The 12,283-nt window shown below is 31.4% G+C and overlaps 2 protein-coding genes across 2 annotated transcripts in view; one reads left to right on the top strand and one right to left on the bottom strand.

Moving 5' to 3' along the window:
* The window catches only part of LOC141398037 (tRNA dimethylallyltransferase), a 551,700-nt gene that overhangs the window by 402,563 nt on the left and 136,854 nt on the right, over positions 1-12,283 (bottom strand). The window lies entirely within an intron of this gene.
* LOC141396538 (uncharacterized) lies at positions 5,188-6,007 on the top strand. Its single transcript, XM_073972092.1, has 2 exons — positions 5,188-5,326; positions 5,415-6,007. The coding sequence occupies exons 1-2, from the start codon at positions 5,275-5,277 to the stop codon at positions 6,002-6,004; spliced, it is 642 nt and encodes a 213-aa protein (XP_073828193.1). The 5' UTR covers positions 5,188-5,274; the 3' UTR covers positions 6,005-6,007.

Raw genomic sequence — 12,283 nt, 5'->3', positions numbered from 1 at the left:
ATAATTGTCAAAGCCCATATTGCCAAATGTATCACAAGTGTTATTTTAAAATCTGACAGGACCATGATGATAAAAATAATGGCCAAGCCACTTAATATAAATATTTTGCAAGTATATGCTCCTACAGCTGACAGAACCAACGAAGAAGTAGAACTCTATTATAATGAAATTGGTGAACTCCTTAATCTGACAAAACCACATGAAATAACGATTGTTCAGGGAGACTTCAACGCGAAGGTAGGAAGCATCGCTGTCCCAGGAACAAGTGGACAGTATGGATTGGGAAATAGAAATGAAAGAGGTGACAGACTAATAGAATTCTGCCAAGAACACCGAATGAAAGTAGCAAACACATATTTCTGCCTACCCCCCTGACGACTGTACACGTGGAAATCGCCACAAGATAGAACAGGAAACACAATTAAAAACCAAATTGATTTCATTCTCATAGATACGCGCAACTTTACGTCTATAACGAAGGCCTCGACATACCCAGGAGCAGATGTTCCTTCTGATCATAATCTTCTTATGGCAAATATGTGCACAAAGATTATATCTAAATCCAAAAAAACACATCGTAAAAAACCTGATATTGGAAAACTTGCAAATCCCTTCATTAAAAGTAATATAACGCATAACTTAAATTTGTAACTGAACACAATTAATGCTGATGAGTTTGAAAATATATGGGAAAGAGTTAAAACTACCATAAACACCATATCTCAACATGATCTGGGAAACTACACAAAACCAAAGAATAAGGATTGGATGACGGATGAAATTCTACACCTTATCGATGAACGCCGAAAATACAAAAATTCAAATTACGAACTGTATTGGGAGCTCAACAGAGAAATTCAAACAGCCATACGAGCTGCAAAAACCGCTTATTTGAATAATCAGTGCGGAGAAATAGAAAGATTGAGAAACCTACACAAGAAATTAAAGGAAGCTGCTGGTGTATATCGTAAAACAACTTCTGCTGTACTATACAATGAGAGCAATGAAATAGTGACTGAAATTAGCGAGAAAAAAATAATTTGGAAAGACTATATACAAAAGCTCTTTACAGATGATAAAAGATCATGCTACGAAAATCAATCCACGCAAATATTGTCTGGAACGAGCATAACGGATTCTGAAGTAGAATGGGCCATTAAATCTTTGAGGGACAAAAAAGCAACAGGGCCTGACGAGATACCTTCAGAAATATTAAAACTCATTGATGGAAACAATCTACAACTATTTACCAAACTTTTCAACCATATATATGACACAGGACAATTTCCACAAGACTGGCTGAAGTCCACGTTTATAGCAATTCCGAAGAAGAGCCATGCCAAACGATGCAGTGACTATAGACTCATAAGCCTTATGAGTCATACATTAAAGATATTCCTTAAAATAATTCATAATAGGATATATGAACAATGCGAGAAATCAATGGGAGATACACAATTCGGATTTAAGGAAGGAAAAGGCACACGAGAAGCTTTGTTTTGTATCCAAGTTCTTATACAAAAATGTCGGGAAGTTCAGAAGGACGTATTCATATGCTTCATCGACTACGAAAAAGCCTTTGACACGGTACAACACAATAAGCTGATCGAAATAGTCAAGTCTATTGGAATAGAAGACAAAGAAATAAGATGCATAAAAAGTTTATACTGGCATCAAACTGCCCAAATTGATGTCAACGGAGATACAACAGAAGAAATAATGATATCCAAAGGAGTTCGACAAGGATGTGTCTTATCTCCACTACTATTCAATATATACTCTGAAAAAATATTTCAAGAAGCATTTTTAAATATTCAAGAAGGTATAAAAATCAGAAATAAATATATGAACAACATCCGATACGCCGACGACACCACTATTCTGGCTGATACTATGTCGGGACTACAAAGTCTTATGAACAGACTCACTGAATATAGCGAAAAATATGGGCTAAAAATTAATATCCAAAAGACTAAGTTCATGGTGATTAGTAGAAAGAATTCGCACACGGACACATCTTTAAAAATACATAACTCTACTATTGAAAGAGTAAAATGTTTTAAATACTTAGGCGTTCTAATTAATGAGGAATGGGACAACAGCAAAGAAATTAAATGCAGAATAGAGATGGCAAAGGACGCGTTTTCCAAATATAAAAAAGTGTTAACAAGCCATAACATAAACATTGAAACGAAGACAAGATTAGTTAAAAATTATATTTGGTCAGTATTGCTGTATGCAGTTGAAATTTGGACTATTAAAGCTGTAGACATTAAAAGGCTCGAGGCATTTGAGATATGGGTTTACAGAAGAATACTAAAATACCCTGGACAGCTCACATATCGAACGAAGAGGTTCTCAGAAGAATGAACCGCACCCGAGAACTTACAACGCATATTAAAAAGCAAAAGAGTGCATACCTAGGACACATTATGAGGAATCCCAAATATAAAGAACTCCAATTAATTCTCCTAGCAAATATAGAAGGTAGAAATTCCAGAGGTAGAAAAGAAACAACCTGGCTCAAGAACATACAGCAATGGACCGGATATCATAACGCAGACCACCTTATCAACACATCACGAAATAGAGAACTCTTTAGTCAAATCATAAATAACATTCAATGAAAATAGAAACTATGTAATTGTATGATCGCTAATATTCGAAAATCGAATAAGCAAATAAAGAAGAAGACAGAGACTTAATTCTGGGACCACGGATACCGGCAAGCCCCCTGGTCCATTTTAGCACTTTCCTTCGGGAATGCAGTCTCGGATCATGGTTACAAGGTCGTACCAGAGACTTAATTCTGGGATCACGGATACCGGCAAGCCCCCTGGTCCATTTTAGCACTTTCCTTCGGGAATGCAGTCTCGGATTGGGGCCGGTAGTTGGTGCGGCCCTTCGGGGAGTATCGTGTTGGCTGTGGTTACCCAACAAAGAACTCGAAGTTCAAAGAACTCGAATGGGGTAGCATTCTCTACAGACCGGGCCACCAGTCCCGGCTTCGTTTGGGGACTAACTGGTATTAGTCTTCATGGTTACAAGGTCGTACCAGAGACTTAATTCTGGGATCACGGATACCGGCAAGCCCCCTGGTCCATTTTAGCACTTTCCTTCGGGAATGCAGTCTCGGATTGGGGCCGGTAGTTGGTGCGGCCCTTCGGGGAGTATCGTGTTGGCTGTGGTTACCCAACAAAGAACTCGAAGTTCAAAGAACTCGAATGGGGTAGCATTCTCTTCCGGCTGTCTGCGCCATAAAAAGATGGTGCTCCGCGCCAAACCAAGGTGGTGAACAGGGCCAAACACCTGAACGCAATTGGTACCTCTCTACGACGCAAGGGGCATTGATTGGTCGCCTGTAACCAGTCCAGTGTTGTGAGAACATCGTGGGGTAAAACTGAAAGGCAGGGACCCACGTTAATCACACCACATTTCTGTGCTTCTTAAGGACCGGGCCACTAGTCCTTGCTCCGTTTGGGGACTAACTGGTAGTAGTCTCCTCGGTTACGAGGTCGTACCAGAGACTTAAATCTGGGACCACGGATACCGGCAAGCCCCCTGATCCTTGTAGCACTTTCCTTCGGGAATGCAGTGTCGGATTGGGGCCGGTAGTTGGTGCGGCCCTTTGGGGAGTATCGTGTTGACTGTGGTTGCCCAACATCGTGGGAAGAGTTCGAAGAACTCAAATGGGGTAGCAATCTCTACCGGCTGTCTGAGCCATAAAAAGATAGGAGTTTCAGATGGTGCTCCGCACTAATCCAAGGTTGGTACCTAACTACGGTGAAAGGGGCGTTAGTTGGTCGTTTGTAACCATCTCGATGCTGAAAGCGCCATGGGTTTAGGCCATCTGGCAACTACAATTTCTGTGCTGCTTAAGGAACCTACCCTGATGATCGGCAATGTATAGATATTTCTAACAGGGGGAAGTAAATCCTCAAAAGTCCTTGCTCTGTGTGACGGAAACGAAATCGGTCTGTACGATTCGCCTTAGCCGGTTTTCCTTCCTTGGCTTCAGTAACGGAACCACCATAGCCACTTGCCAGACTTCGGACACAATGTGAATGGCTAGGGACAGGTTGAGAACTTTGGTGAGACACTAAACTCCAGGGTCATCCAGACTTTAAAATGGAGGGAGAAGAGCCTCGGCAAAAAGAGGTCTAATGTGATGAAGTACTCTTTTGTTCGCCCTGTCGTTTCCGGAGTGCTCAACATTGTCGATTAAAATTACTTGCGCCCCTCTTGTGATCAGTCAGCGCAACGTCGTTAAAAGGGACAGAGGTCATATCTTCCTTTTTGCCAGGGTTTGAGAGTGACTTAACCGTTGCCCACAATTCACTAATTCCGGCTCCAATGTTGGAACTCTTCCGCTGATATAGCCACTTGTTTCGCTTGTGCTCACCGAACAAGCTGTGCTCACCGATTAAGCTCATCACGCTCATTTGGTCTCACTTCAGGTATTCGACTGACAGGTATATGTCGAATGGATGCAGCACCAATTATATTCCGGAACGTCCTTTCACCAACCCGAACGTGATAAGGGTTGGGCAGTTGTGAAAAGCAGTGAATGGTGAACTCTCTGAAATTAGGCATTGACGTAATTTAAGCATTCCCTTGACTGATGAAAGTTCGGTGTTCAGAGATGATGACATCAGACGGTCTGCCGATGGAGACAATTATAGGGAAATGGTCTGATCCCAGAGAAACGAAGTGTTGTCAGATGAAGCAATTTTTCATACCATGTGACACGATGGTTATGTCTGGCGAAATGTGACAGTCTCCGGTAATTTTGATATGAGGATGAAAAATGTAGAGCTATCAATCAGCTCCGTGAGCACTATACCCTTTGGTGATTATCTTGGACCGAATTGCACACCTCCCCTAAGACCATTCGGTGGTTTTGGCCTTTAGTGCAGTTATTAATCGGCAAGATATATGGGTTAACAAACCCTACCTCGGCAGTTCCACACCTGACTTTCACCCCCATACACTCCATTTACAGGCAATTCGAGTCAGACTCAAACGAGATATGGATGTAAAGGGGCCACGCGGACTACCCGCTGTAAAATGTTCATATTGCTGCGAAAAATTTTCTCAAACAACGCTTTTGCGAAAGCGTTTGAAATTTTATGTTGAAGTACCCGAACAAATATTGCGGTTATCGGTTACTCTCTCGATGTTTATCATTGGAACCATTTACGCCTTATCAGGCGGACAGTCAGGCAAAAGTTTTTCAAAATTCCTTGAAATTTCCCATCTTTTTCATCAACGAAAATGGAAATACCTACTAATTTTTGCCTGGCAACAATACCCACAACATTTGTTGGTAAATATTTACAAAACATTTCATTTTCCTCAAAATCAGACGAAAACAAAATTTATTGAAATCATGTTACTAATCAAAATTCTTCAAGTCCTGCAACTGATAACAGCCGCCGTGGGTGCCTATTTGACTCCCGTCAATGATTGCGTATTTGGTTTCTTTACATTTGGTCTCGGTTCTGTGGATGCTCTTATGCATATCTCTGCTGAATATCTTGAAGAAGGACGAGGAACATATTTAATTGTTGAAATTTTGGAAATAATTCATGATTATGCTGCTGTGGGTCTTATGAATATGGAATTATATCATCTGTCATATAAACATTCACTACTTTCGGTGACATTTTGTATACCCATGACACTGAATATAATCGCACAACTTTTTGGAGATGCAGATAGTATGGTGCCCCTAATGTATTTGAAACAAATGAATATGATGGCCCATTCCATGTCGATTGGTTATTTAGCAAGAAGTGAATTTAATATTTGGTTTGGCGGAGTTTGGCTCTCATCACTGATTGTAAATTATGGTATTTACACTGAGGCTGCAGATGTGATACAGGGACGTATTGTAAAATTATTTGGTTATATTTTATTTTATTCATTTGCCGCCGCCGGCATTTATGATGATGACTTTTTGTCGCGTTTGGAATGGTTTGGAATGTCAATAAATGGAGTGTGAAAAATAAAATTGAAAAATGTTTCTAAAACAAGTGTCCCTGACCTATGACTATTCTTACGACAGAGTAGCAGGTGTGGCGGACCAAATATATCCACCATGTGGCTCCCAAACTTGTTGCTGAGAGTCTACAGGACTAAAAACCATAATCTATTATATATTTATAAGAACACCGGGTTACTATCGAGTAATGTACGGAGAATAAAATTATAGGGTTGTAATAGAGACTTTTGTGGAGGAATGTGTAGGAATGAACCAAAATAGTCTATCACACGACTTAAGTTTGGAAGTCATTGCTTTCGATCGTTATCACGATCACAAGCCGTTTCAGTTGGTCTCCGTAGAACTTTTTCAGCTTTTGGACCATTACGTAAGGAGTATGGACATGCCCATGAAAAACTTTATCATTGTAAACAGGACCACAAGGACTACAATCGGTAAAAATTTCACAATGATCCTTGAAAAGTCATTAAATTGAATCTCAGCGAAAATTTTGAATTTATGTGGGAATGATACTGCAAGGAGTTGCGGTTAAACTTGATTTATGTTTGAGAGAAATATTAATATAATAGCAAAATGCCCGCTACTTCGTATGCGGAAAGGATATAAAAAACCAATAAACAATATATAATATGAAAATGGCAAACACTGAAAATTTTGTTGCATTAATGCCAATTTTAATCAATATTTATTTTTATTTTAGTACTGTACCCTTAAGTTAGATTTTCAAAAAGATCAGCCGTATCTCACCCTTACACATTAACAGCGAGACCAACGTTGCACACCAATACTCACCCTAACTACAAAAAATACAGATTCCAGTCCAAAAAAAATGAGTACAATTAAGTACTTTTCGTATACTTATGTCACGTATTTTGACGACATATCTCAACCAAACACTAACATTAATACAAAATAATTACAATAATTGTAATTCCAAATCTCGAGATTCCAGCTGTATACGTTCGTCCAATTCCAAATTGTACCAAACTTAGTATCATTTCGTACTCTTCGTACCCATAAGTAAGACTTTCCAAAACTACCTCAATCCTTCACTTTAACAGTAATCTTAATTCCAAATTTCAGGATTCCAGCTCTATCCGTTAAACCAAATCCAAATTGTACCAAATTTAGAACAATTTAGAACTTTCGTACCCATAAGGACGAATTTTCAAAACTTCCTCAATGCAACAGGGCTACAATAATCATAATTTCTATTGCAGGATTCCACCAAATTGTACTAAATTTAGTACCATTTAGTACTTTTCGTACCCATAAGTATGATTTTTCAAAACTAACTGAATACTATTCTTCGACTGTAATCGTAATTCCAAATTTCAGGATTCCAGCTCTATTAATTCAACCAAATCCAAATTGTACCAAATTTTGTGTCATTTAGTACTTTTCGTTCCCATAAGTACGAATTTCCGAAACTTCCTGTATCCTACACTATATATTCTTTAAAAAAATTTAGGATTCCAGTTCTATCCGTTCACCCAAATCCATATTGTACAATATTTAGTACCATTTAGTACTTCTCGTGCCCATACCTACGAATTTTCAAAATTTCCTCAATTCTACACTCCAACAGTAATCTTAACTCCTAATTCCAACTCTATTTGTTTACTAAAATCCATTTGTTTACTAATTGTACCAAATTTAGTGCTTTCCGTACCCATAACTACGAATTTCCAAAACTACCTCAATTCTACAGTCCAGCAGTAATCTTAATTCCAAATTTAAGGATTCCAGCTTTATCCATTCACCCAAATCCAAGTTTAGTACTGCTCGTACTAATAAATATGAACTTCCAAAACCATTTCCTTATTTCACTTCCCAACCTTGATTCCCATACCAAATTTGAAGATTGTAGCTATATCCGTTCAAAATATAAAATTGGTACCAAATTTAGTAACTTTTAGTACTTTTAATACACTTATCGGTCGAATTTCCAAAAACCCTTTGGTACATCTCTATAACTCTCCATCAGTGACCCCTCGTTCAGAATTCTAGCTCTTCGCGTTTGCCTAATACAATGGATACCATATGTAGTACCTTTAAGTACTTTTCGTGCCTTTCTAGGACGAATTTCCAAAAACCCATTTACACAAAAACAAATTGTACCAAATTCATTACCATTTAGTACTTTTCATAGTATGAATTTCCAAATTCACAGTGGCTCTCAGAACAAATTGTAGAGTTCCACAACCACATATATCAGCCCTACACTGACATTAATACCAAATAATAACAGTAATATTAACTTAAATTTTTTATCCGTTCGTCCAATAACAAATGTAACCAAACTAAGTACCATTAAGTACTCTTCGTACCCGTAAATACGATTTTCCAAAACTACTTTAATCCTTCACTTGAACAGTATCCGTAATTCCAAATAACAGGATTCCAGCGCTATCCGCGCACTCATCTCCAAATTGTACCATTTAGTACCATTTGGTACATTTACGAATTTCAAAAACTACCTCCATCTCAATCCTATACTCCAACAGTAGTCTGACCAAATTCCAGGATTCCAACTCTATCCGTTCCCCCAAATCCAAATTGTACCAAAGGTAGTACCACTTAGTACTTTTCGTACCCATAACTACGAATTTCCAAAACTACCTCAGTCCTACAACAACAGTAATCCTAATTTCAAATTTCAGGACTCAAGCGCTATCCGCTACCCGAATCCAAATTGTACCACATTTAGTACCATTTAGGACTTTTCATATCCATAAGTACGAATTTCCAAAACTACCATAGTCATAAACTCCAACGGTAATATCAATTCCAAATTTCAGGGTTCCAGCTCTATCCGTACACCCAAATCCAAATTGTACTAAATTTAGTACCATTTAGTACTTTTCGTACACTCATAGCTTCCAAAAACCCTTTGGTACATTATTCTTACTCTTCATCAGTGACCCTCAGTCCAAATTTGAGGAATCAAGCTCTATCCGTTTACCCAAATCCAAACTGTACTAAATTAAGTACCATTTAGTACTTTTCGTACCCATAAGTACGAATTTCCAAAACTTCCACAATTCTAAACTCTACCAGTAATGTCAATTCCAAATGTCGAGATTCCAGCTTTATCCGTTCACCCAAATCCCCATTGTACAAAATTTAGTACCATTTAGTACTTTTCATACACAAAAATACGAATTTCCAAAACTTCCCCAAACCTACCATCCAACAGCAATCTCAATTCCAGCTCTGTCCGTTCACCCAAATTCCTATTGTACCAAATTGTGTACCTTTTCGTACACATAAGTACGAATTTCCAAAACCACCCTCATATCTCAATCCTACACTTCAACAGTAATCTTAATTCCAAATTTTAGGTTTCCAGCTCTATACGTTCACCCAAATCCAAATTGTACTAAATTTAGTACCATTTAGTACTTTTCGTACCCATAAGTACGAATTTTCAAAACTACCTCTACACTCCACGAGTAATCTCAATTCCAAATTTCAAGATTCCAGCTCTATCCGTTCACCCAAATCCCCATTGTACCAAATTTAGTACCATTTAGTACTTTTCATACACATAAGTACGAATTTCCAAAACTTCACCAATCCTACACTTCAACAGTAATCTTAATTCCAAATTTCAGGTTTCCAGCTCTATACGTTCACCCAAATCCATATTGTACTAAATTTAGTACCATTTAGTACTTTTCGTACACATGAGTACGAATTTCCCAAACCATTATCTTGTATAAACATCACTTCCCAACCTTGATTTCCATACCAAATTCCAATATTCTAGCTATATCCGTTCAAAATATACAATTGGTACTAAATTTGTTAACTGTTAGTACTTAACGTACACTAATAGGTCGAAATTCCAAAAACACTTTGGCACATCTTTCTAACTCTCTATCAGTGACCCTCATTCCAAATTTCAGAATTCTAGCTCTTCCCGTTTGCCTAATACAAAGGGTACCATATTTAGTACCTTTTAGTACTTTTCGTACCTTTCTAGTTCGAATTTCTAGCTTCAGCGGTTTCGTCTGGGCGATGATATGTCAGTCACTCACTCACTCATCACTAAGCTCTTTTATATATATAGATTATTTATAGCTCTTTTATATATATAGATTATTTATTATTTATTATTTATTATTTATTATTTATTATTTATTATTTATTATTTATTATTTATTATTTATTATTTATTATTTATTATTTATTATTTATTATTTATTATTTATTATTTATTATTTATTATTTATTATTTATTATTTATTATTTATTATTTATTATTTATTATTTATTATTTATTATTTATTATTTATTATTTATTATTTATTATTTATTATTTATTATTTATTATTTATTATTTATTATTTATTATTTATTATTTATTATTTATTATTTATTATTTATTATTTATTATTTATTATTTATTATTTATTATTTATTATTTATTATTTATTATTTATTATTTATTATTTATTATTTATTATTTATTATTTATTATTTATTATTTATTATTTATTATTTATTATTTATTATTTATTATTTATTATTTATTATTTATTATTTATTATTTATTATTTATTATTTATTATTTATTATTTATTATTTATTATTTATTATTTATTATTTATTATTTATTATTTATTATTTATTATTTATTATTTATTATTTATTATTTATTATTTATTATTTATTATTTATTATTTATTATTTATTATTTATTATTTATTATTTATTATTTATTATTTATTATTTATTATTTATTATTTATTATTTATTATTTATTATTTATTATTTATTATTTATTATTTATTATTTATTATTTATTATTTATTATTTATTATTTATTATTTATTATTTATTATTTATTATTTATTATTTATTATTTATTATTTATTATTTATTATTTATTATTTATTATTTATTATTTATTATTTATTATTTATTATTTATTATTTATTATTTATTATTTATTATTTATTATTTATTATTTATTATTTATTATTTATTATTTATTATTTATTATTTATTATTTATTATTTATTATTTATTATTTATTATTTATTATTTATTATTTATTATTTATTATTTATTATTTATTATTTATTATTTATTATTTATTATTTATTATTTATTATTTATTATTTATTATTTATTATTTATTATTTATTATTTATTATTTATTATTTATTATTTATTATTTATTATTTATTATTTATTATTTATTATTTATTATTTATTATTTATTATTTATTATTTATTATTTATTATTTATTATTTATTATTTATTATTTATTATTTATTATTTATTATTTATTATTTATTATTTATTATTTATTATTTATTATTTATTATTTATTATTTATTATTTATTATTTATTATTTATTATTTATTATTTATTATTTATTATTTATTATTTATTATTTATTATTTATTATTTATTATTTATTATTTATTATTTATTATTTATTATTTATTATTTATTATTTATTATTTATTATTTATTATTTATTATTTATTATTTATTATTTATTATTTATTATTTATTATTTATTATTTATTATTTATTATTTATTATTTATTATTTATTATTTATTATTTATTATTTATTATTTATTATTTATTATTTATTATTTATTATTTATTATTTATTATTTATTATTTATTATTTATTATTTATTATTTATTATTTATTATTTATTATTTATTATTTATTATTTATTATTTATTATTTATTATTTATTATTTATTATTTATTATTTATTATTTATTATTTATTATTTATTATTTATTATTTATTATTTATTATTTATTATTTATTATTTATTATTTATTATTTATTATTTATTATTTATTATTTATTATTTATTATTTATTATTTATTATTTATTATTTATTATTTATTATTTATTATTTATTATTTATTATTTATTATTTATTATTTATTATTTATTATTTATTATTTATTATTTATTATTTATTATTTATTATTTATTATTTATTATTTATTATTTATTATTTATTATTTATTATTTATTATTTATTATTTATTATTTATTATTTATTATTTATTATTTATTATTTATTATTTATTATTTATTATTTATTATTTATTATTTATTATTTATTATTTATTATTTATTATTTATTATTTATTATTTATTATTTATTATTTATTATTTATTATTTATTATTTATTATTTATTATTTATTATTTATTATTTATTATTTATTATTTATTATTTATTATTTATTATTTATTATTTATTATTTATTATTTATTATTTATTATT

The sequence above is a fragment of the Musca autumnalis genome, unplaced genomic scaffold (assembly GCF_047663935.1).
Source record: "Musca autumnalis isolate F117 unplaced genomic scaffold, ASM4766393v1 scaffold_3, whole genome shotgun sequence".
NCBI classification, from domain to species: domain Eukaryota; kingdom Metazoa; phylum Arthropoda; class Insecta; order Diptera; family Muscidae; genus Musca; species Musca autumnalis.
The sequence above is the reverse complement of the archived record's forward strand: the minus strand, read 5'-3'. Positions and strand labels throughout refer to the sequence as shown.